The following is a 23470-nucleotide window of genomic DNA, read 5'->3' as shown; positions in this document are numbered from 1 at the left end:
TTCCCCAAGCGGCATCGGTGCCAGCTCCTGCTCTCCACACCCTCAGCTAGATCTGTCAGGAGTGAGGGGCCTGCACAGCCACAGGGCAGCAGTGTGGGTAGGGACAATGGGGATGGGCTGGAGCTGTTCTGCTGAGACCCAGGTTCGGTTCTCTGCGTGAACAGCGTAGGCCAGATCCCCTAGTACAGTTCAGATTCAAGAGGGAGGGGATAGGACCATTCATCACAGCTGGGGGAGGGGAGGGGAAGTGAAAGCACCAGGGGCTGCAATTGCAGCAGGTCAGGGAGCTGTTATAGTGCTCCCCTGCCTGCTCTACACTCCTCCTGGCCCCCACCCCACTCCCACTCTGCAGACTCCCTGCCCTCCCCTCCACACAGATACTACCCCATCCTCAGCCCCACCCTCGGCTCTGACTCAAGTCCTCCCAGACACCTAGGCCCAACCCCTGCTTGCTCCGCCCTTCCACAGAGCCCCTGCCCCCCTCCACCTCCTACTCTGCCCCCCACAGACACTCCCCCCGCCCTGACTCTACAAGAAGGCACCACCTTGCCCTGCCCCCCTAACCATGCTCTGTCCCCCAGCTTCTTCCTGGGGCCCAACTCAGGCTCCCTCCATACTGCTAAGCCCCATCCTGTCCCTAAAGGGCCCCCCTCCTAGGCCCCCTGCTCTGTCCCCTCCCCCACTGTGGTGTTTAGGAGTCACCACAGTGACGGCATTACAAAGGCGGGGACTCTGATCTGGAACCTCCAGGTCCCCGGAGTTCTGGGGCCACCAGGGAAATCAGTCTGGAACGTGGGCTTGGCTGGGGTCACGAAAGAAGGAGGGAGGGTCATTTGGGGTTCACTGAGGGAATTGGGATGCAAGGTCCCAGTCAGGGAGAGTTGGGGCACACACACACCATGGACTACCTGACCGTGCCTGTTGTGTCCCACCCAGATGGAGAAGCCTCTGTACAAGGAGGAGATGCCCCCTGTCTCCCAGGCCTTCTTGCACACCACCTTGGCCTCCTCCCACCCCCCGAAGATATTGAAAGGTAACGGGGTGCTCCCTGGACATCCCATCCCCCCATGCCTCTGCACATGTCCCCACCCCAGCTCCTAACCCCCACTGCCCAACACCTTTCCCCAACAAGAGCCAAAGGGAAGATGGGGCTCCTCTCACTATCCTGCAACCCCCCTCACCCGCAAACACCTCATACTCCTCCCCGCTAAGACTCAGCACCACTGCCGGAGGAGAGCCAGAGGGAACATGGCGCCTTACCACACCCCAAGCTCCGCACAGACTGCACCTGCCCCCTACACAGCCCCCCAAATAAGCCACAGCCCGCCCTGCCCACCCTCCCATAACTATCATTTGTCCTGTTCCTTCCCTATCATGGCTGATCTGTGGCATCTGTGCCCAGGGAAGCAGGACCCCCGGCAGGGGCGGAAGTGGAGGGGCACCATGGTCCTGCTGTGCCTGGCATGGAAGAAGACCTTGTCCTGGCTGCTGACCCTGCGGGCTGTCATCCACAAGCTCACTCAGCTACTGGCCTTCGAAATCTTCATCATCAGCATGGTTGGCATCCACACGGCAATGCTGGTGGCGCAAACCTTCGCCGCAGTGCAGGTCCGTGGAGGTAAGGCTGCCCCTGGCCTGGCCTGGCCTGGCCTGGCCATGGGAGTCATCCCATTCCTCTCCCCCCATCCCAGGCATGGGGATCACCTCCCAGCCTTGGCCTGGCCATGGGAATCATCCCATTACCTGACCCCGCCATCCCAGCCATGGGGATTGCGCTCCCCCTTGTCTGGCCATGGGGATCATCTCATTTCCCCTTCCCCATCCCAGCCATGGGGATAGCCCCATTGCTCCCACATCTCAGCTATGGGGATTGACCACTCCCATCCTGCCCCTGCCCCAGTCATAGGCTTGGCCTAGTTCTGTCTGCCCACCCTGGGACATCCCAGTTCCCATTCACCCAGCAGTGGTCTCCCCGGTGCCCCTGCTAACCTAAGAGATGCTGCCACCCCCCCGAGGTTGCCCCATTTCCTCTTCCAAGCAGTTGGGTGGTGCATCCGTCTTACCTCAGGGACTAGCTCATGGTTATTCTGAGTATTATGGTAGTGCCTAGTGACCTGGGTAAGACCAGGGCACCTGTTGTGCTGTGCGCTGCACAGACTCATGGTGAATGACAGTCCCTGCACTGAAGAGCTCAGAGTCTGAATACACATGGGGAAACTGAGGCATCAAGTGGGAGGATGTTGCCCCAGGTCACACAGGAGGTCAATAGCACAGCTGGGAATAGAACCCAGGACTTGTGGCTCCCAGCATCCCTGCTCTAAGCACTAGGAACTCCTTCCCCAGAGACAGAGAGAGAACCCAGGAGTTCTGGCTCCCATACCCACTAGGCCATGCTGTCTGCATTCAGGAAGGGGCTGCGTCCAGCATGTGGGTGCCCATTGCCACACAGGGTGTGTTTCTAGGCCGGGCGTGGATGGTGAGGGCAGTATGGCCTAGTGGGTACATTCCCTCACACCAGCCCCCTCACCCCATCAGAGTGGTTCTTCTCCGCCATGGATGCCATCTTCTTGTGTGTATACGTGCTGGAGGCACTGCTGAAACTCATCGCCCTGGACCTCGACTACTTCCGCGATCCCTGGAACGACATTGGTGGGTCACCATGGGAGGGGGCTGAGGGAACCCTGGCAGGGAGGTGGGGCAGAGAGATTCCCTGGGGCTGGGGTCCATGGGGGGATGAGACAAGCCACCTGGGGGTGGCCTGGGGGGTCAGGGCAATGGGGCAAGAGAGGGGGCGAGTGCCTGGGATGGGGCAGTGTGTGTGTGCAGGGGGAGCGGGTGTTGGGGGGCTGTAGTGGGGCCCCCTCTCCTCGATGCTGCTTCCCCCTCCTCACAGATTTTTTCATCATGATCATGATGGTGCTGGACTTTGTGCTGCCGCTCCTCATCTACCCGGGCCACACCGGCAATGCTGTCAGCCTCTTCCGTGTGCTCCGCGTCTTCAAGGGTGTCCGGGCTGTGCGGATCCTGAGGCTGCTGCTCACGCTGCGGTTAGTGCCTGGCGGGCATGGGGGGTAGAGGGAGCAAAGTGTCAGGCAATGGAGCTGGGGCCCTGCTGGGGCCCTGGGTGCTGTACTTTTGCTATGACCCCTGCCTTCTCCCTGCCCGCCAGGGACCCTCCCCTGGTGTGACACCTGGATGCCCCCTTGCTCTTTCCCTGCCTCTCTGGGTGGCCTTCCCTGCTGTGCCTCCCTGGGTGCCCCTTTGCTCCCTGCCCCCTGTGTGTTCTGCCACCTGGGCTTCTCCCTGTCCCCCAGGTGCTGTGTCCCTGCCCTGTGCTGCCACACCCTTGCTGACCCCAGTGCCATCCCTCTGTCCCCCTTGGTATCCTCACCCTTCCCTCCTCACATGCCCTGGGACACTCCCCATGAGTGGGTTCTTTTCTGGCCAGTGCTCCATCCACAGCAGATCCCATGGGTCTCTGGGGCTCCTGCAGCCCTGAGGCCCCCCACAAAGCCCCTGTCTCTGCCCCAGGGTGCTGGAGAACCTGCAGGAGCTGACAAGCACTTTCGCGCTGTCCGGCCCGTCCATTGGGGCCATCCTGCTGCTGATGTTCACCTGCCTCTGTATCCTGCCATGTGGCGGGGGGAGGGGGCTCTGCCCTTCCCCACAGTGAGATAGATGGGGGGTGCTATGGAATGAGAGGGGGTGTAGTGGGGACTCTCTCCCCTGTGGGGTGGGGGACATAGGAGGGGCTCTCTCCCTGTCGGATCAGGGTGCAGTGGGGGCTCTCTTCCTGGGGGTACCTGACGCTTCCCAGGGCTGGGAGGCGCCTCACCATCTCCTGCTCTTAGTATGAAGCAACCTTGTCTGTGCCTACTGTAGATCAGCTACCTAAACCCACCAGCCTCTGGCAGCACCAGCCCAGCCTTCCAGGCCCCCACAAACCCCGCTCTCTCTGTCCAGGTCATGACAGGCACACCCCAGCCCCGAGTGCTCGGAGCATATCCTTCAGCATCTAGCCCTTTAGCCATTGGATGCTCCCAGACTGTCCAGGCTTACTGCTCCCAAAGGAGCCATACAAAGCAGCTGGTAAGTCAGCTCAGGCCCATCCCTTTGCCTGGCACCACAGCACCTGCATTTATAGGGAAAACAATAAGTGTATTGTCCGAGAACAGAGACTCCAGTGACATACTGAAGCAAATGGTGACACACAAAATAAAATCATTGCCTACTTTCTAGCACCTCAGCTTAACTCTCCGGGCATCCTCCTGTTGAAAGAGCCTGATCTCACCCAAAGGTCACTCCAGCATGTTCCACCAAGCCTGGCTGAGATCTCACATTCATGAAGCAAACCCGCTGTCCTTTCCCTTCCTAGGTAGGGATTCCTGCCTGTCTTCTCTGCCCCCCAACTATAGTCAAGCAAACCTTTGAAGTGTATCTCGAGGCAAGGTCTCTCCTCCATCCCCCACATCCCCCCATTTCCCTTCCTGTTAGTTTCTTACATTCCTTCATTTGCAGTCAGCTCAGACTGATGCTAGGCAACCCTTGTGAAGGAGCCAGTACACATGCAGACAGATTCATGGCTAACTGGCCCTTGTCTGACAGGAAACCTTTAGCTACACTTGCTGGTGGCCCGCCCCCCAGCCAGAGCTGTCAGACCATACTGTCAGTGCAGGTACAGAACTCCTTACACAGCATCTGCCACACGTGCCTTTTGTGATGGTAGCGGTGTGACACTGGCTTGTATCTGAGACCTCAAGTGACGTCCTTTGGTGAACTAGACAGTTCATGTCAGACTCAGCAGGTTCCTGTAACCCCTCTGCACTCCCCTCCCCAGGTGGCATTAGGAGGTCCTTGGTTCACAGCACTGTTGCTCCTTACCCCTTCACCCTCCCAGTCATGTTCTCAGTGGTGCTGCATGACCTGTTCCAGAAGTCTGACCCCAATCACTTCGGGGAGCTCTTCGACACCATCTTCACCCTCTTCCAGCTCTTCACGCTAGATGACTGGTCCTTAATCTACCTGGACTGCGTCCAAGCGGGTGAGACACCTTCCCCACCACCACAGGGCGGGACCCTGGGGTTCTATCTCCATGCTGGGAGGGTAGTGGGGGTCTTAGTGCTTAGAGCGTGGGGGGCAAGAGTCGGGGAGCCAGGACTCCTGGGTTCTAGCCCCAGTTCTGGGAGAAGAGTGGGATCTATTGGGTTATAACAGGAGAGGCAGGGAGCCAGGATCCCTGGGTTCTTTTCCTGACACTGCTCCATTACCAATAGAAGCTCACCCTTCCCTTTGCAGGTGCCTCATACATTATATTCTTCCTGATAGCCTACATCCTCATTGAGTACTTCACCTTCCTCAAGTGAGTCCAGCCCCTTCACTACACTGGTCCTCCCCTGCCCCCAGCTCCCCATCCTCCTTCCTTATCCCTATGCCCCTCCACACACCTCCTTCCCCCTGACACTTAGCCCCTGAAGAGGGAAATGGCCCCATATCCCCCTGTTTGAGCCAGACAGTTCCCACATCTGAGGGCCCAATCAGAGCTGGTGTCCCTTAGAGGGGAAAGAACCCATTGTCCCAGCCCTATCCCACGCCCCTCTTTCTCTCTCTCTCTCTCAGCCTGGTCATCGCTGTCCTGGTGGACAATTTCCAGTTGACCCTGATCAAGCGCAAAGAGCTGCAGAAGCAGAAGGTGCCTCTCCTCACACCCTAAGGAACGGGGGAAGTAGGCATGGGAGGGAGTTGTCTCAGCAGCCCAGCTACTCCAGCCTGGGAAGGGAGTGGGGTCTAGTGGGTTACAGCAGGGGTGTGAGGCTGGGAGCTAGGACTCCTGGGTTCTATTCCCAGCTCTGGGAGGGCAATGTTATCTAGTGGTTAGAGTGGGGTGGGCTGGGGGGGCAGGCTTCCTAGGTTCTATCCCTGGCTCTGGGAGAAGAGTTTGTATCTAGTGCTTAGAGGGGGGCGTCAGAAGTCAGGGCTCCTGGGTCCTCTTCCTCGTTCTGTCCCTGACTCCCTCCATGCCTGAGTTTCCCCCATTGAAACAAGGGTACAATGGGCTTTTCCCCCTGTTGGGTCCATGTTTAATGCTGGGGTTGTTCCTCTCCCCCACTTGCATTACAGACTCTACTGGAGCAGAAGGAGAGCAGCATAGAAGATATTGTATCAGGCAAGCCAGCCCAGGGTAAGCTCCCCTCCCTCTAGCTCTGGCTGGTGGGGACAGTTCAAAGGGGCAGTATGTACCCCCCTCCTCTGGGTTGCTTAGGGAGTGGGGGATACCAGGCTAGACTCCCAAGTGCCTGCACTGAGGGAAATCCCCACTAGGGGGCTGTCTCCATAATGCATTCAGCCCCCAGACACTGTGGGACAAGGGGGTTCCAGGCCATTGTTGAGATCCAGCAAACTCCTCTCACCCACACACCATCCGCTGCTGTGGATTGTTGGCAGTGGTGAGGTTCTCCTCCCTGGGCGGGTGGGGGCTGGTGTCCTCCCACCTGGCTGGAGTCTCACAGACATCTCTCTCTGTCCCCACACAGAGGTACACAGGAAGCCGGAGGACGATAAAGCCTTCCTGGCTTGGCTCATCAAGCACATGGACGGCAGCGAGAGGTAAGAGGGCCTCATGGCACAGCCTCTTCCCTCCATCCCATGTGGAAGTAGCCAACATGGGGCATGTCAGTGTGGGGTAATGAGCCCTTCCAGCTCCTCTCTCCCCTCAGATCCACAGGCCCATCCGGTCTGGAACCTCCTCCCTGCAATCCATGGGCCCATCTGGCCTGGTATCACCCAACACAGATCAGTTCCAGGGGTGCATGTACCCAGAGGGGCCCTGGCAGGAGGGGACCCCTTAGGAGAGCAGGCTTTGATCCCAGGGAAGTCACTGTGCCCCATTCCAACAGGGAGAAGCAGATGCTCTTCACCTACCTGCAGCTGATGGCATCAGTTGAGCACCTCCAGCAGCAGTTCCGCTCCCAGGCTGCCACCACTGACAAGATTGTCGACAGCTTCTTCGAGGTGGGGGATACTGGCACCTGGCGCAGGGAAGGGCTGGATGGACCCAGGGCAGGGTATACCAGGCTGGATGGGCCCATGCGCTGAGCCAGGGTGGCTGGAGGGGGGATACTGGGCTGGATGGGCCCAGGGGTCTGACCCAGAATGGGACGGGAACGGGAAACACCGGCTGGGATAGGCCTATGGGTCTAATTCAGAGTAGCAGGGAAGGGGACAGGATACTGGGTATGATGGAGCCATCAATAGCCATTGTGCTGCCAGATCCTCCCCCTGGGGTGGAGCTCAGTTTTGGGGGGCCCCATGGTGCAGCAAGTCAGGGTTGGCTCCATGCCAGAGTGCACCATGCTACCCCACCCCCTCTAGGCAGGGATCAGCAAGGAGACCCCAGTGGCCTGGGACACTACTCTCTCCCCTCTGTTCCTTGCAGACAGCTGAGCAGGACTTTCCCCACCACTGAAAAGGCTGGGCTGCCCACACTGTGGGGGAAGGATATGCCCGGAGTCCCAGGCATTGCAGGCATGAGGCTGGGACAGGCCCCAGATCCAGCCCTCGCCCAGATGCTGCCACGGCTCTGTATTAAAAGGCTCCTGGCCACCAGGGATGCAGGGGAAATGGTGTGTGAAGAGGAACAGTGAGGGAAAGGAAAGGATGTCATGCCACACCATGTATTTTCCCTGCTCTGGGCCCTGGACTCCTGGGTTCTACACCTAGCTCTGGGAGCGGAGGGGGATCTAGTGCATTAGAGTAGGGGTGGGAGGCTGGGAGCCAGGACTCCTGGATTCCATGCCCAGCTCTGATGGTCTTCCAATATACCCTGGCTCCTGGCCCTCCCCAAACACAAGACATGCAGGAGCTCAGCTAAAGATCCCTGCAGCACCTGGCTTTGGCAGCTGAGCCCTGTGGGGAAACATTTACAAGGGCAAGCAGGGCAGCCACTTAACCCGCCTGCCAGCCCCTGGAGGCGAGCACCAGCTGCCCAGGGATCCCTGCTGAGCTGGTCCTAGGGAATCTCACAGACAAAGGCTGACTGAGGTCGATGGTCAGGAGTGATGCCAGACAGCTTCAGATAGGGAACGAGGGGCAGAGGTTAAGCAGATAGGGGGATTCCCTGGGGGCAGCTCTCCTGGGTTGGGAGAATGCTCCATCCCTTGAGGGCTTTACATCCAGGCTGTACGGCTCTAAAAGCCATGCTCTGGTTCCACCCCCAGATCTGGGCCAGGGGCAGGAAAAGCTGCAGGGGGTCAGGATGGGGCTCAAGCTGGGGCTCAAAACAGGCCCCTCCAAAATCAGACAAATCAATCTTCAGTCACTGTGCACCTGGGGTTTGGAGCTTTATTGGAAAGCAGTGGGGACAGGGTGCCAGAGGAAAGCCCCCACCTGGGAGAGGGGCTGGTAAGGCAAGGACTCCAGCCTCTGGGGGTGCACTATCCTGCTGGGCCGGGCTGGGCCATGGGAGAACTGTGCAAACACAGAAGACAAGCAGTTTTAGCTCTGGGCTTGCAGAACGGCAGTCTTGTGCTGCTAGTGCTTTAAAAGGAGAGAACTGGGATCCACAAAAGGTTAGTGCAGTCAGGAGGGCGCTGGACTGGGAGCCAAGACTCCTGGGCTCTATTCCCTAAGCTGGGTAGTCCCTTTTCCTCTGGGTGCCTGTTTACCCTCCCACCTTGGGTCTGTTAAGACTGTGAGGTCTTCAGGACAGGGACTGTTTCTCATTCTGTGTTCGAGCTGCACCTGAAACAACAGGGGTCTCTGATCTTGCTCACAGGCTGCACTATGCCCAGAGCAACAGGACCCCCCAATCTTGGTTGGAATCTGTCCAGTGCCTGGTGCAACAGTCACAACAACTGCAGAGTACAGTGCAGACATGGCTCAGACGCAGCATAGGATCACCCCCTGGGCAGTGTCAGGACCCAGGTCAGATGGGGGTGCGAGTAACCCATGGGGCAGAGCAGTGGACACAGCTTGACATTTGCCCCTCAGCAGCGCTCCCGCTCTGGGGAGAGGCAAAGCCAGTGCCAGCCCCACTGCAGTACTGCAGCACCATCCGGAAGGAGACCTGCAATCAGAGAGGGAGGGATCAGAGCTGACCTGGGCCATCATGGACGAGGCCTCCCATGGGACAAACCCAGAGCAGTTTTGTGCCCGCCCTCCCCCCATCTCAATGCCTGACAAGGATGAGAAAGGGTGGGGGATGATCCCTGGATCTCAGCCACAGACTGGCCAGCACAAATTCACTCCCCCTCCCACGGGCCTGAGGCTGCCAGCTCCACAACCAGCAATGACTGGAGCAGAGCAGCCTAATCTTGGGATGAATGGATTATGGAGCAGGGTGATAGGCTAGTGGGTTACAGCGTGGGGGCTGGGAAACAGGACCCCTAGGTTCTATCCCCAGCTGTGGAGGGTAGAGGGGTCTAGTGGTTGGGGGATGTATGGGAGCCAGGACTCCTAGGTTCTGTTCTGTTCTGTCCCTGGCTCTGCCACTGATTCTCCAAGTGACTTTGGGTGAGTACCTTCCCTCTCTTGGTGCCTGTTTCCTTTCTGTCTTTTGTCTGTTCAGACTGTGAGCTCTGGGGCAAGGCCTGTCTCCCACTGTGTCTGTGCTGCATCTGATCTGGGTTGGGGAGGATAGGCCTTTAGGTGCTACTGTAATACCAACGGAAGAGCAGTGTCCTGAGCTAGGCTCTCTCTCTGTCTCTCACCCCTCCAGCTGCTGACCCTTACCATCATTAGTGAATTCATCTAGTGAGGGATCCTTCCCATTTACGATGGGGAAACTGAGGCACAGAGAGGGGAAGGGACGTAGAATAGAAATGTAGGGCTGGAAAGGACCTCGGGAGTTCACTAGTCCGTAGCCCCATGCTATGGCAGGGTTACATAGATCTAGCTCATCCCTGACAGGTATGTGTCTAACCTGTTCTTAAAACCTCCAGAGATGGACGTTCCAGTGCTTAACCACCTGAGAGTTAGAAAGATTTTCCCCCGATAGCCACCCTAAATCTCTCTTGCTGTGAATTAATCCATTTACTTGTTGTCCTGCCCTAGGTGGGAGAACAATAGCTCACCATCCTCTTTATACAACCTTTTACATATTTGAAGACTTATGTCCCGTCAGCCTTTAATTCTTTCACCTAAACATGCCCAATTCTTTCAACCGTTCCTCACAAATCCTTGCTCTCCTCTGGACTCTCCTGTTTGTTCAGAGCTTTCCTAAAGCGTGGGGCACGAAACGGGACCCAGCACGCCAGCTGAGGCCTTGAGAGTGCTGAGCAGAGCACAGCAATTACCTCCTGTGTCTTACATTCGCCCCTCCCGCTGACAGAGCCCAGCATAACATTTCCCTTTTTCACAACAACATCATGCTCTTGGCTCATGTTCAATTTGTGATCCACTACCCCCAGATCCTTTTCTGTAACTCTACTGCCTACCCAGTATGTCCCCATTTGGCAGTTGTGCATTTCATTTTTCTTTCCTAAATGGAGTACTTTGTACTTGTCTGTACTGACTTTCACCTTGCTGATTTCAGATAAGTTTTCTAGTTTATCACTGTCATTTTTCATTCTAATTCTGTGCACCAAAAAGCTGGTAGCCCTGCCCAGCTGGGCATCATCTGCAAATTTTATAAGCATACTCTTCACTCCATCATCCAAGGCATTAGTGAAACTACTGAATCATACTGGATTCAGGACAGACCCCTGCAGGACCCCAGTGGATACATCCTCCCAGTTTGACAGCAAACCATTGATAACTACTCTTTGAGGACGATCTTTCAACCAGTTGTGCAGCCACCTTATAGCAATTTCATCTAGATGACGTTTCCCTCATTTACTTATCAGAATGTCCTGTGGGACTGTGTCAAAAGCTTTACTAAAGTCCAGACATCATGTTCACTGCTTTCCCTTTATCCACTAGGCCAGTAACCCTGTCAAAGAAGGAAATTAGATCGGTTTGGTATGATTGGTTCTGACAAACCCATGCTGGCTATTTCTTATAACCCTAGTATCTTCTAGGTGTTTACAAACGGATTGTTTAATCATTTGTTCCAGTACCTTTCCAGTATTGTAGTTAGGCAGACTGGTCTATACATTCCCAGGTCCTATTTTTCCCCTCTTTTTAAAGACAGGTACTATGTTACCCTTTTCCAGTCCCCTGGACCTCACCATCCTCTAATGGTTCTGAGATTGCTTTGGCTAGTTCCTTAAGTACCATCGGGCAATTTTCATCAGGCCCTGCCAACTTGAAGACATCTAACTTATCTAAATACTATAAAAATCATAGAACTGTAGGGCTGGAAGGGACCTCAAGAGGTCATCAAATCGACCTCCCTGCACTGAAGCAGAACCAAGTAAAACCTAGACCATCCCCGACAGGTGTTTGTCCAACCGGTTCTTAAAAACCTCCACTGACGGGGATTCCACAACCTCCCCTGGAAGCCTGTTCCAGAGCTTAAGTACCATTATAGTCAAGAAGTTTTTCCTACTATCTAATCTAAATCTCTCTTGCCCATGACTGTCTGTCCTACCTTCAGTGGACATGGAGAACATTGGCCTCTTTACAACAGCCCTTAACATATTTGAAGACTGTTTCCCCCGCTTCTCCTTTAATCTGTTCTTTCCCTGGTCTGATCTGAGATCCTTCCCCCTTGCTAATAGTAATTGTGTTAAGCATCTGCTTCCAATTAACCATTTTAGTGAACACTGAAGCAAAAAAGGCATTAAATACTTCAACCTTCTCCATTATATGCTCTCCTTCCCCTTCGAGTAACAGCCTATACTTTCTTTAGTCTTACTCTTATTTCTGATGTTTTTAGAGAATCTCTTCTTGTCCAAGGTCAGCAGCAGAGCTGGGACTAGAAACCCGGAGTCCTGCATCCCAGCGCCCTACCCATTAAGCTAGTCAGTTGGTGTTGGCAATGTGGCCAGGACCCTGGCATATCCTGCCCCCTCAACATCAGGGGTGGCTCCTGAACCCACCTTCAGAAAACAACTGGCTTGGTGGAAGGCTCAGTGCGGGGAGCTCTGCTCTCAAAGGCCACGCCATCCCCAGGAAGTGGGGAGGCCAGGAGCGGGCACAGCCAGACAAGGTGCCACCTGTCCCCCAATGCCTCCTGCAGGTTGCGGCGCCAGCCCAGGTCATAGCAGCGGCTCTCCCCAAACCACTCCCTGATCGTCTGGCCACGCAGGCTCAGCAGCACGTGTAAGAAGAGGAAGCCGGAGCAGAAGAGGAAACTGACCACGCAGGTGTCCGCCACGAAAGCATAGATGAAGGTCAAGGTGCTCACCTGGCCTGGGGAAACACAAGGGGGTGCTGTCAGTACTAGGGCAACTAGAAGCCAGGTATTCCCCAAGGGTACACCTAGCATCCTTCAGACACAACCAGGTCTTGGCATGTTCCCATTAATCCTGCTCTGCTCCCTATTCCACGGACATGTGACTGCCTCTGCAGTAGGGCACAGGGACTGTTTATACCGGGATATCATAGTTGCCTCTGGGGTAGGGACTGAGGGAGGGCTGGGTGGCTCAGGTGACAGGAATGGGCTGTAGAGTTTCTAAGGAGCTGCCTATGCTGGAAGAGCCTCCCGGGTGCACACTCAAGACACAATCTGCAAAAACAACATGTGATTTAGGGGTCCCTCAGTTTCCAAGGAGATGTCCTAAAAGGGTCTATTTTTCAGAGGGTACAGGATCAGCAATCTATAAAATCAGGGCCCTTTATGGAGCTTCAGGCTGATGCCCAAAATCACCAAATCTTGGTCTAATGTTCTTGAGGTTCGCAATTCACAAAGTTTTTTTAACTGGGTATTTCCTAGTTTGTTTGTTTTGAAATAAAACTAGCTGAGAACAGCTCGGTCCCAGAGAAACCAGTGGTGCTCTGCCCCCATGTGTGGTTGGGCCCTTCCCAGCAGGTCCTGCCATGGCTGTACCCATCAGCAGCATGAGCCACGGCATGAGGAGGAGGACGATGCTGTGCAGGGTGACTCCCTCATGCAGCAGGGCCACGAAGATGTCAGCATTGAGCAGGCTGGCGTAGAGCAGGGCCACCCAGCCGTGCAGCAGGAGGCAAAGGAAGTAACGGTAGTTATGGTAGCCCACACACTGGCCCAGCAGCACACAGTGGTGGTCCCGGCGCAGCATGCACACGTTGCAGGTGTAGCAGTGGTGACAGCGGGGGGGCACGTGGGACTGGCAGGTGTAGCAGTACCTGGAAGGGAAGCAGGAGCCTCAGGGGGGTGATGCAGCGTTTCCACGTTCTCCCCCCAGCATCCCAATAGCACATTTTATTGTGCTGTCCCTAGGGCTGGAAATAGAGTGGCAGCCCCGAAAGCAGGGCAGTCCTGGGCAGAGAGTCCCCAGCAAACAATGGGCAACTGTCCCCATCCCAATCTCAGGCCACTGCCACACCACATCTTGTAGAAAAGCCCTCTCTCAAACGCAGCGACAGCAGCATGACAGTGCTCTGGCACACCAGCCGGGTGCTGAGCTGCAGTTGCCTCAGGTGGGGCACAGGTACTGTTTATACAGGGATCCCATCCCTCGCTCGGCACGGAGATGAAGCCGCCGTGGGGGTAGAGGGGAATGGGGCTGTTTATACAGGGATCCATCACCCAGCACAGAGATGCAGCCAGTTCTGGGGTGGGGGGCCAGGGCTGTTTACACAGGGATCCCTCACCTGGCGCTGAGCTGAAGCTGCCTCTGGGCTGTGAGAGATCCCTCTGCCTCCCTCTACCCAGCCATACTCACTCCCAGCCCTGTCCCACGGCGCCTCCGGACAGCATGACCCCTGTGATGCTTGGGCTGGTGGTGATGAAGAGGCCCATATTGCCCAGCACGTTGGCCAGCAGGAAGAGCAGGAGGGTCAGGTGCAGGGCCAGGGGCAGCTGGGTGGGCTCCGCAGCCCCGAGAAGCCGGCACAGCACCTCTGTGCACACGGCCCCCATCAGCGCCACGGTCACACACAGGGGCAGGCACAGCGCGGCATCCAGGCGCTGCCACCACCCGCCCCAGCCCGCCTGCATGGCTGCCCGGGGCGCTCCCCGCGAGGGGGACGGGGGTGCTGGCCACCACCCTGGCCTCAGGGGAGGGGGCTTCTCTCCGGGGCCTGGTTCCCTCCCCAGGGTCTCTGCCCCGGCCCGGGCTCTTGCGAGGCCTCTTCTCCCCTCGCCCCTCCGCCCGCCTCCGCCTCTTCCGCCGCCAGCTCGGCGCGGCCGCGCCCCCAGCCAATCGGGGGCGGGGGGGGCCGCTTTGCCCAACCTTCCCTCTGACCGAAACCGCGATCGACCAATCACGGTGCCCGGGGGAGTCATGGTGCACGGTGCGGGGACCGGTTCACCGTGCCTGGGGGGGTCACTGTGCCCGGGGGAGTCATGGTGCCCAGTGCGGGGACCGGTTCACCGTGCCTGGGGGGGTCACTGTGCCCGGGGGAGTCATGGTGCCCAGTGCGGGGACCGGATCACCGTGCCTGGGGGGGGGGCACTGTGCCCGGGGGAGTCATGGTGCCCGGTGCGGGGACCGGTTCACCGTGCCTGGGGGGGGGTCACTGTGCCCGGGGGAGTCATGGTGCCCGGTGTGGGGACCAGTTCACCGTGCCTGGGGGGGGTCACTGTGCCCGGGGGAGTCATGGTGCCCAGTGCGGGGACCAGTTCACCGTGCCTGGGGGGGGGGGTCACTGTGCCCGGGGGAGTCATGGTGCCCGGTGCGGGGACCGGGTCACCGTGCCCGGGGGAGTCATGGTGCCCGGTGCGGGGACCGGGGTCACCGTGCCTGGGGGGGTCACCGTGCCCGGGGGAGTCATGGTGCCCGGTGCGGGGACCGGGTCACCGTGCCGGGGGGGTCACTGTGCCCGGGGGAGTCATGGTGCCCAGTGTGGGGACCGGTTCACCGTGCCTGGGGGGGGTCACTGTGCCCGGGGGAGTCATGGTGCCCGGTGCGGGGACCGGGGTCACCGTGCCGGGGGGGGTCACTGTGCCCGGGGGAGTCATGGTGCCCAGTGTGGGGACCGGTTCACCGTGCCTGGGGGGGTCACTGTGCCCGGGGGAGTCATGGTGCCCGGTGTGGGGACCGGTTCACCGTGCCTGGTGGGGGTCACTGTGCCCGGGGGAGTCATGGTGCCCAGTGCGGGGACAGGTTCACCGTGCCTGGGGGGGGTCACTGTGCCCGGGGGAGTCATGGTGCCCAGTGTGGGGACCGGTTCACCGTGCCTGGGGGGGGTCACTGTGCCCGGGGGAGTCATGGTGCCCAGTGCGGGGACCGGTTCACCGTGCCTGGAGGGGGGTCACTGTGCCCGGGGGAGTCATGGTGCCCGGTGCGGGGACCGGGTCACCGTGCCCGGGGGAGTCATGGTTCCCGGTGCGGGGACCGGGGTCACCGTGCCTGGGGGGGTCACTGCCCGGGGGAGTCATGGTGCCCAGTGCGGGGACCGGTTCACCGTGCCTGGGGGGGTCACTGTGCCCAGGGGAGTCATGGTGCCCGGTGCGGGGACCGGGTCACCGTGCCTGAGGGGCCCACAATGCCCATAGGTCTCAGATCGATTTAGCAGAGCTTTGCCCTTTTTCCAGGTGGCCACCTGCCCTGCTGGTTCCCAGGCCCATGCTCTGCCCCACTGCCACACCTCGGTGCAGTACAGCCCCTGCCCTGGAGGTTCATTCTGTGATTCTTCCTTTGGGGTCATGGTTTGGTACAGACCTTCCCATGCCACGTGCAGGCCGCAGACACCCTCCCTTCCATATGCTGTCCTGCGGGATGCCACACCCTGTGGATGGACACATGCTGCCAGGCAGCGGCAGTGCTGGACAATGCTTTAAAATCCTGGAGCCGAGTGGTTAGTGTTTGGGGTGGAGGGGGAACTGCCATTTTGCAGGAGGCGGCCAACCCCTTAAATGGGCCTGGTTTGCAAAAGGTGGGAGTTCAGGATTCAGGTCCCTGGAAATTCAGGTCCTCCTTTGAGATTTCCTCTCCCTCCCACAATCGCTAGACACTTCTGGGAGCTCCGAGCCCAGTTTGTGCTGCTAATAATAGCCCTGGTGTAACCGGAGCCACAGTACAGGGAGTGGGCACTAGACACCCGCAGTGCTGGTGCAATGGGGGAAAATCAGTGTCCTCTAAGCCAACTCCCCTAGTCCCTCCAGCTTTCCCTTCCCAGGCATTCCCCCCCCACGTGGGCCCCCCTGCAGGTGCCCGGGGTGTTTATGTGTTGCTGAGTCTGGGGTGGGGTACTAGATCACAGCTTCTCTGCCAGGTGCTGGCTGGTGGATATGGTATTGCCCTCCCAGGTCTCCCCCACATGCATGGCACTGGTCAGTGACATGTTCTTCCTTGCAGGGGCCTTGCAGAATGGTAGGTAGACTCATGCTTCTTGCAAAGTATCTCCAAGTGCCTTGTGGGGGGGCAGGGGGCAGTGTCAGTCCCTTGATTTTAGAGCTGGGAAACTGAGGCATTGAGCAGGGACGGGACTTGGTCAAGGTCATACAACAGGGCACTGACAGAGCTGGGAGTGTGACCAGGAGTCCTGGCTCTGTCAGTGGCCATGCTGCCTCCCTTTGATTTTTGCAGCTGACGCCATCCTATCTCTGCTCCCAGCTCATTCCTTGGCCCTGGGTTCCTCCAGATGACTTAATGGCCTTTTCCAGGTCTGACACCTCTGCTCCTCATTATGAACTGCCTGCCCCCACCACCCCTCCAGCTCCCGCTGTGGCTTATTGTGCATTTCCTGTCCCCAGACCACCAGCAAGCCACCACTCCCTGCCCTCCAGGTACAGGGTCCCTTTAAGAGCCTGTGGGGGGGGGGGTGGGGGGGTGGGGGGGGTGTCTGGTCTGTGGCCTGCCAGCAGCTGTCCTCACCCTCCCTGGTTGGTGGGGACAGCCCCTCTGCACCCTCCCCCTGGCCTTTTAAAGGTGGAACCTGATCCCCCTTCCCCAGGCTGATAATACTTAATGGGGACCAGTCACGTGGGTGGCTTTTGACCAGGAGCTCGGGACAGGGCAAAGCTGCCAGCCACCAGGGGCAGAGGGATCTGACCTCCAGGAGAAGGGAACTGGTGCCTTGGGCAAGGGGCAGTGCATAGCAGCGAGGAGGGCCTGTGAGAGGGACGACTGGGGACTAAGGTGGAAGAGGGGACAGTCAGACGTGCAGAGAGGGACAAGAGGACAAGCCACAATGACCACGCAAGTAGAGAGCCATATCCAGTATAACCACTCATACATGGTGACTGAAGAGTACATGCAGCAGGAGGAGGACTGGGACCGGGACCTGTTGCTGGACCCCGCCTGGGAGAAGCAGCAGAGGAAGGTGGGTGGCTATGGGGGATAGTTATGGGCAGGGGAAGCAGGGTGGGAGCCTGTGAGAGGTGCTGTGGGAGGTGCCCGTGGTGCGCAGGTTTGGAGAGCTGGGCAAGGGGCTGTGTCTGCGTGATGGGGAGAGTCAGGGCCCATGGGGGAAACTCAGCAGAGTTGGAACCTCAGAGAGGTACCAGGCACTATGGTGAGGGGCTGGCCCAGGGCCCCATCTCTGCAAGAGAGAGAGTCAGGTGGAGTTGGGGGGGTGGATCCTGAGCAGGAGAGAGGTCAAGTTGGGCACTGGATGGACAGGTACAGGGTGCCATCACTGCAAAGATTTGGAGCTTTTGGGGGGGCAGCCACAGAGTGGTGCTAGGGGTTACATGGGTGGGTGCAGGCCGGATCTCATCTCTGCGAGGGGCAGCCTCTGAGCGGTGCCAGGTGCTTGGAGTTACGGGGTGGCACAGGGCTCCATATCTGAAAGGGGCAGCCTCTGAGTGGTGCCAGGTGCCCTGGGTAACAGGGCAGACAGAAGCCCCTATCTCTGCAAGGGCAAACTCTGAGCAGTGTGCAAGGTTGGAGAGCCGGGATCCATGCCATGTAGGATTGTCAAGAGCCAAGCCCCAAAGTGGCGGGTGTGGGGAGGTGATCTTTGGAGCAGGCAGCTGCTGTGCAAGGGTAACTGATACGGCTTGATGCCCCTTCCCACTCCCAGACCCAGATGGGTGACGCCAGCAGTGGGGAGTTCAAGGAGGTGGCTGCGTGTGTCCTGGAACAGAGTCTGTGGCATCCAAACTATGTCAGGAATGATGAGGATGAGAGGGGCCTGCTGAGCTAAATATACCCACCTGCCTCGCTGCGATCTGGGCTCTGGGCAGGCTGTGCACCAGGATCCTCCAGGTGTATGTGGCATGCTCGCCCGCTTGGACCGCTGCTTATGCATATGGCTGAGATGTTGTGTGTGCAGTGGCTGTGAGCAGCCCCGGGCAATTGATTCACGCACACACCCCACACACCCAAACTCTCCCTTGCAACAACCCTTGCATACACTGACCCTCAGCAACCCCACTCTCACATACACACAACAACCCCCCTGCAAACACTGACCACCCACAAAAGCCCCACTCCCACACAACAATCCCCCTGCATATACTGACCTGCAACAACCCCACTCCCACACACAACAAGCCCCCCTGCATATACTGACCCACAATAACCCCATTCTCATATACACACAACAACTCCCCTGCATACAGTGACCCACAACAACCCCACACTCACACAGACAACAACAACCCCCCTGCACACACAGACATACAACAGCTCCCCCCATTCTCTCACTCTTACACACACTCTCAAAGTGAGACACCCCCAGAGCAGTTCGCCTGATCCTGATCTCAGCCCGCAGCACATCCAGGCTGTCTCCGTTGCAATTGATGCAGTACCACTAGTGTGAGTGGGAGCAGGATCAGGCCCAGTGAATTCTGTGCCCCTTGCCCCAGGAACCTCTGTCAAAGTCCATGTTCTTATGCCCAGGGTAGATCGGGCCCAAGAACCCCTAGAGCCAGAGCACAACCCAAACTGCTAACCCAAAGCCCCTGGTCCCAGCACCACAGAACTCTCGGCTGAGGCGTGCCCAGAGGGCTGCAATAGGGCAGGCGTGCACATTGCTGTTCTCCGTCGGGCATGGATGCCTCATGTCCCCTCCCTATGGTTCTGTACGAACCAGTGGAGTCTTTCTCCCCTGGCCTGCCACTGCTGCAGGGAGCTTTGAGCAGGTGGGATGTTCCTTCCTCCCACCAGCCCTAATCTTGATTCTCAGCTCCCCAAGATCCTCTCCGCCTGTGCCCCTTAACACCAGACTCTAACCTGGCACCCTATACCCAGGGTGGTGGTACAACTACATCAGGTGGGGAAAGGCTATTAGAGCCCCTGTGACCAGGGGACAGCCAGGCTGCCCCTCCTGGTGGGGAGCACTGTCTGGCTACGGGCACATCACTGAGAGAATGCCACCAGCTTTGAAGTAGTTGCCTCTCATGTAAAGGGAGGTCCTGATCCTCCCTACACCAGGGCAACTCTGGGGTTCACTGGTTAACTCTGGATTGGCCCTGGGAAGCTGAGATCAGAATCTGGCCTTGGCCTCGTTGCACTCAGGGGGTGACTCTAGAGATCAGAATTCAGCCTTTTCTGTTGGCACAACTCCCCACAGAATGGTGCTGCTGTCTAGGTCGAGCTGCAGGCTGCGTATTGCCAGCCCTTATCCAGCCCGCACAGTCCTGACCTGAGCTCCAGAAGTACCACTTGCTCACACTGAACTGCTTGGACTACCGCTCCCCACCCATACAGATGTTTGCCTGTCCCTGCTCCCCGCTCACCAGCTGTTTCTTTGACACACGGTTCTGTTAACCTATGAAACTCACTGCCACTGGATATCACTGAAGTTGGGTGTGCAGAAAGGAGGTGGATAGCAGGGCGGTCCGGAGTCAGAGTAAAGACTGAAAGAGCAGAGGAGAGCTGGGGGAGGGGTTGTGACCCTACCTGCTTTGGGTGCTGCACCCTGAACTCTAGCAATTAGGGTCAGGAAAGTGTTTCCTCTGGGGGCAGGTTATCCTACCACTGCAGGGCTCTTACCCCTTCCTTTGGGCATTGAGGTGATGTAGATGGGCCATGAGCTGACCCAAGTGGGCCATACCTGTGGGAGTTTGCACCGGCTCTTTGTTAGACTCTTGTGTTAAGTTATCAGGGAAGGGTCCAGTGCACAGGTGGTGAGTATGCGTATGTGTTTGTGGAACCCAGTGGTCAGTGCTCTGAGTGTGCGTGTGTACCAGTGCTCTTGGTGTGTACCCTTGTGTATCAGTGTTGTGCATATCAGTGCTCTGGGTGTCTGTGTGCTTGTACTCTGATGTGTCAGTGCTGTGTTTGTGTGTGTGTGTGCACGCACCCCAGTGTGTCAGTGCTTGGGAGGGTGCCGACACGACACAGACAGGTGACCTGCCCGATTGTTCCCTCTGATAACCTAACACCCCCTCAGGGGTCCCCATCCCAAGCTGCCTGTTGGAGGAATCTGCATGTCTTGATTTTTTCCCCAGAGTGTCTGATTAAGTTGTATGCTGTTTGGGGCAGGGACTAGTCATTCTGTTCTGTGTTTGTACCGTGCCTAGAACAACGGGGGATCCTCACAACTACCCCAGTACAAAGAATACGCATTTGATAAGAGCAGGGGATTGTCTGTTTCGAATCCCCCATCCCCTCGTTAGCGGAGCAGGGATAGTTTCATGTGCTTGGGAAGCTGTTCCTGCTGATTCGAGTGTTTTGGGGGATTGGGAAGGGGGATCAGGTGGCTGCTGCTATTCCAGACACCCTGTCCTTGTAAGGTGGTTTCTATAATAAACCGCCCCCCACTCTCTGTCTGTCCCCTGCTGCTTCCCGGGTGGGGTGAGCTCATGTGGGTATTTTGGAAGAGGACACCTCTTAATTAGGCTATGGCCTAGGAGAGGGGGGCAGGGTGGGGTGGGGGCTACAGCAGCCCCGCAGCCAGGGTGGGCCTTGCTGCTGGGTTCCTGTGGGAGAGGCTATTTAAAGATGTCTGCAAGGGATCGTGAATCAACTACAGAGACAGATGGGGGGGGCACACTTGCTCCCATGGGCAGAGCAGATGGCTTCAAGAGGATAGTGTGTGTGTGTGTGTGCGCGCGTGTGTGTGCTTGTGTGACATGGGGGAGGGTGCCAGGGGCTGAAGGGAGTAGGGTCTAGTGGTTAGGGCACTGGACTGGGAGCCAGGACTCCTGGGCTCTGTTCCCAGATCTGGAAGGGGATGTGGGGTCTAATGGTTAGAGTGGGGGTGGTGAGGCTGGAATTCAGGACTACTGGGTTCTCTTTCCACTTTTGCTCTGTCACATTGCGCCAGTCTCTCTGCCTCGGTTTCCCCATCTGTAGGAGGGCTATCTACAAATAGGTGTTTGGAGAGAGCCTTGCAATCCTTCTGGGAGAAGGGTTTCCTGGCATCCCTGTCGCAGGTGCCCCACAGCCAGCCCACAGGTTGACTACCCTGAATGTTCTGCAGAGCCCCACACAGCCAGCCCGCAGGCTAACTCTACCCAGAATGCCCTGTTCTTTTGCCCTCTGCCCTGCACAAGGCCAGTGTAAGCTGTGGAAATGCCTGCATGAGGGGCTGGGGCGTGTGGGGAGGGACCATGCTGCAGCAAGGCCGGGAATGTGCTGCTGTTCAGGCACAGGAGCTCCCGTCCATGCTAAGGGCCCTTTGAATTACACAGTCTGACCCCCTGCAGCACCTTCCCTCAAGCCGATTCCTGCCCCAGCCCAGGTCTGGTGGCAGAACCATAGCCTAGAGCCCTCTGGCCTGGATTTAAAGCCCCCCAAGGATTGGAGAATCTCCTCCCCCCATCCAAGGGGAAGCTACTCCAGTGGGGAATCCCCCTCCCTGTTAAATATCTGCTTTCATTCCAGAGTGGATTTGTCCAGCATCTGCTCCCAGCCATTGGCCCTGCTAGGCCTTTGTCTGTGAGATTCTTGAGTCCCACGGATCAGAAATCTCCCATGTTGATGCCTCTAGCCCTGGATCAAGGTCCAGCCCCACGCCCCCGCCTCCTATCATGCTGAATCATGGGGGCTGCTTCAGTCTCTGGCCAGCAGGCAAGTTCCCAACAGGCAGGACGTTCTGTGCACCTTCTCTGGTCTTTCACAGCGCAACCCCAGGCCTGGATGCAAGGTCTCAGCTGGGAGATGGAAGGGGGATCTCTGAGTTGTGGGGTAAAGCCAGAATTGGGGAAGGAGCACGGAGGGATCTACCCTGAGGATGCTCAAATACTCGCTGCTTGGAGGTCCACAGCTGGAGGAGGCCGAGATGCAGCCACACTGTTCCTTGAGCAACCGGCAGGAGTGGGGAGGTCTGTACCTCTGAGCATCAGGGGAGCAAGACTAGCGGAGGGCAGTGAAAGCTGGAGAGGGCAGAGCATCTGGGTGGGTCTCGGGGAGCAGCCTTGGCCAAGGGATGGGCAGGGTGGGGAACCAGAGACATTCTGGGAGCACTCTCCCTGGCCCCTGCAATGGAAAGGAAGATGGGAGAAGGAGTGTGTGGGGATGGATGAGAGACGACTAGAATGGGGGGAAAGGAAGGAGAGCTGGCTGGAGAGAGGGGTGCCTGGGGAAGGCTGGATGGCTGGGGTGGGGGGCTGGATGGCTGAATGGATAGATGCTGGTGCAGTGTGTGTAGGTGTGGGTGGATGAGCACAGAGGGGTGTCAGGCCAAGCTGGGAGTGGGGAAGCCCCCCTCCCATGCTGCATCAGCTCCCAGCGTATTTACCAGCACCCACAGGGAGGGCGGCCCCTCAGACTATTGTGTTAGCTGGAGCCAAATCCCTTAAGCCCTTGTAAATAGCGGGGAATGAGCCACAAATACTCGCCATAACAAAGGATTAGCCCCAGGGGATCCCAGCCTGCTGCCAGGCACAGGACAGAGTTTCCCAGTGCCAGTAGAAATCCGGCTGTGCCGCAGCTCCCGCTGCCCATGTAGATGCCTGCTTGGTGAGCAGGGGGCCAGAGTGCCGGCGCATGGCTCGGGGAGTGGTGGAGTAGAGGTTGGGAGCAAAAGCAGCTTCCCCAGAGACATGCCAGGCCAGCCTCCTGCCAGGCAGCATAGCCCAGTGGCTGTGGGACTTTTCCGGCATAGCCCCATAGTGTAGACACAGCTTACACCAACAAAAGGGGTAGGAACCCCTCCCTGAAGGAAGGGTTATGTCTACACATGCCCTCTTCCATCTGCACAGCTGTGTCTGCTCTGGGGGCTACATCAGTCAGGGTGTTTTGTTCACAACTCCGACTGACCTCGCTATGCTGATATAGCCCCAGTTAGGACGCTGGAGTGTGAGCCAGGATGCATGGCTTCTAATCCCACCTCTGGGAGGAGAATGGTGTCCAGGGGTTAGAGCACAGGGGCTCTGAGCCAGGATTCCTGGGTTCTATCCCTAGCTCTGGGAGGTATGTGGGATCTAGTGGTTGGAGAAGGAGGAGGGGCTGGGACTTCGGACTCCTGGGTTCTATTCTCACCTTTGCCTTTGACCTTGGGCAAGTTCCTTCCCCTCTTGATGCTGCTGTTTGCCCTCATTGCACCATTTGTCTATTCAGACTGAGCTCTTGGGGGCAGGCTATGTCTCTCACCATGTCTGTGCAGGGCCTAG

At 57.8% G+C, this 23470-nt stretch overlaps 3 protein-coding genes across 4 annotated transcripts in view; 2 read left to right on the top strand and 1 right to left on the bottom strand.

The window, feature by feature from the left end:
• The first annotated feature begins 936 nt into the window (after positions 1–936).
• On the top strand, positions 937–7223 carry CATSPER1 (cation channel sperm associated 1). Its single transcript, XM_043518666.1, has 11 exons — positions 937–1033; positions 1403–1618; positions 2536–2649; positions 2894–3047; positions 3532–3623; positions 4898–5041; positions 5296–5359; positions 5617–5689; positions 6118–6178; positions 6531–6603; positions 6894–7223. The coding sequence occupies exons 1-11, from the start codon at positions 937–939 to the stop codon at positions 7090–7092; spliced, it is 1287 nt and encodes a 428-aa protein (XP_043374601.1). The 3' UTR covers positions 7093–7223.
• Positions 7224–8311: 1088 nt separating this feature from the next.
• On the bottom strand, positions 8312–14242 carry ZDHHC24 (zinc finger DHHC-type containing 24). 2 transcript variants are annotated; one of them, XR_006282740.1, is made up of 5 exons: positions 13743–14225; positions 12926–13203; positions 11976–12288; positions 10515–10924; positions 8312–9061 (listed from the first exon to the last, which is right to left on the bottom strand). XR_006282740.1 is itself a non-coding variant. In XM_038411536.2 (4 exons), exons 1-3 carry the CDS (start codon positions 14015–14017, stop codon positions 11978–11980), a joined length of 864 nt encoding a protein of 287 aa, XP_038267464.1. In that variant the 5' UTR covers positions 14018–14242; the 3' UTR covers positions 8312–9061; positions 11976–11977. The 2 variants fall into 2 exon arrangements, 1 of the variants encoding a protein (XP_038267464.1); XM_038411536.2 differs by lacking the exon at positions 10515–10924 and having other exon boundaries at positions 13743–14242.
• Positions 14243–16920: 2678 nt separating this feature from the next.
• The window catches only part of ACTN3 (actinin alpha 3), a 30815-nt gene continuing 24265 nt past the window's right edge, over positions 16921–23470 (top strand). The window contains exon 1 of the mRNA XM_043518564.1: positions 16921–17286. Coding sequence (XP_043374499.1) covers positions 17155–17286 — 132 coding nt within the window. The 5' untranslated portion in view covers positions 16921–17154. The remainder of the gene's footprint in view (positions 17287–23470) is intronic.

Source organism: Dermochelys coriacea, chromosome 7 (genome assembly GCF_009764565.3).
Source record: "Dermochelys coriacea isolate rDerCor1 chromosome 7, rDerCor1.pri.v4, whole genome shotgun sequence".
In the NCBI taxonomy this organism is placed as follows: domain Eukaryota; kingdom Metazoa; phylum Chordata; order Testudines; family Dermochelyidae; genus Dermochelys; species Dermochelys coriacea.
The sequence above is the reverse complement of the archived record's forward strand: the minus strand, read 5'-3'. Positions and strand labels throughout refer to the sequence as shown.

What these genes read in the sequence shown, in the direction of transcription:
- CATSPER1 (XM_043518666.1), top strand. Translation starts at nt 937, where the DNA reads ATGGAGAAGCCTCTGTACAAGGAGGAGATGCCCCCTGTCTCCCAGGCC. An exon ending in CCCCCCGAAGATATTGAAAG is followed by an intron (nt 1,034 to 1,402) that starts GTAACGGGGTGC and finishes ATCTGTGCCCAG; the next exon opens with GGAAGCAGGACCCCCGGCAG. An exon ending in CACATGGACGGCAGCGAGAG is followed by an intron (nt 6,604 to 6,893) that starts GTAAGAGGGCCT and finishes CCATTCCAACAG; the next exon opens with GGAGAAGCAGATGCTCTTCA.
- ZDHHC24 (XM_038411536.2), bottom strand. Translation starts at nt 14,017, where the DNA reads ATGCAGGCGGGCTGGGGCGGGTGGTGGCAGCGCCTGGATGCCGCGCTG. An exon ending in GCCGTGGGACAGGGCTGGGA is followed by an intron (nt 13,204 to 13,742) that starts GTGAGTATGGCT and finishes CTTCCCTTCCAG; the next exon opens with GTACTGCTACACCTGCCAGT. An exon ending in GTGGCTCATGCTGCTGATGG is followed by an intron (nt 12,289 to 12,925) that starts GTACAGCCATGG and finishes GTGTTTCCCCAG; the next exon opens with GCCAGGTGAGCACCTTGACC.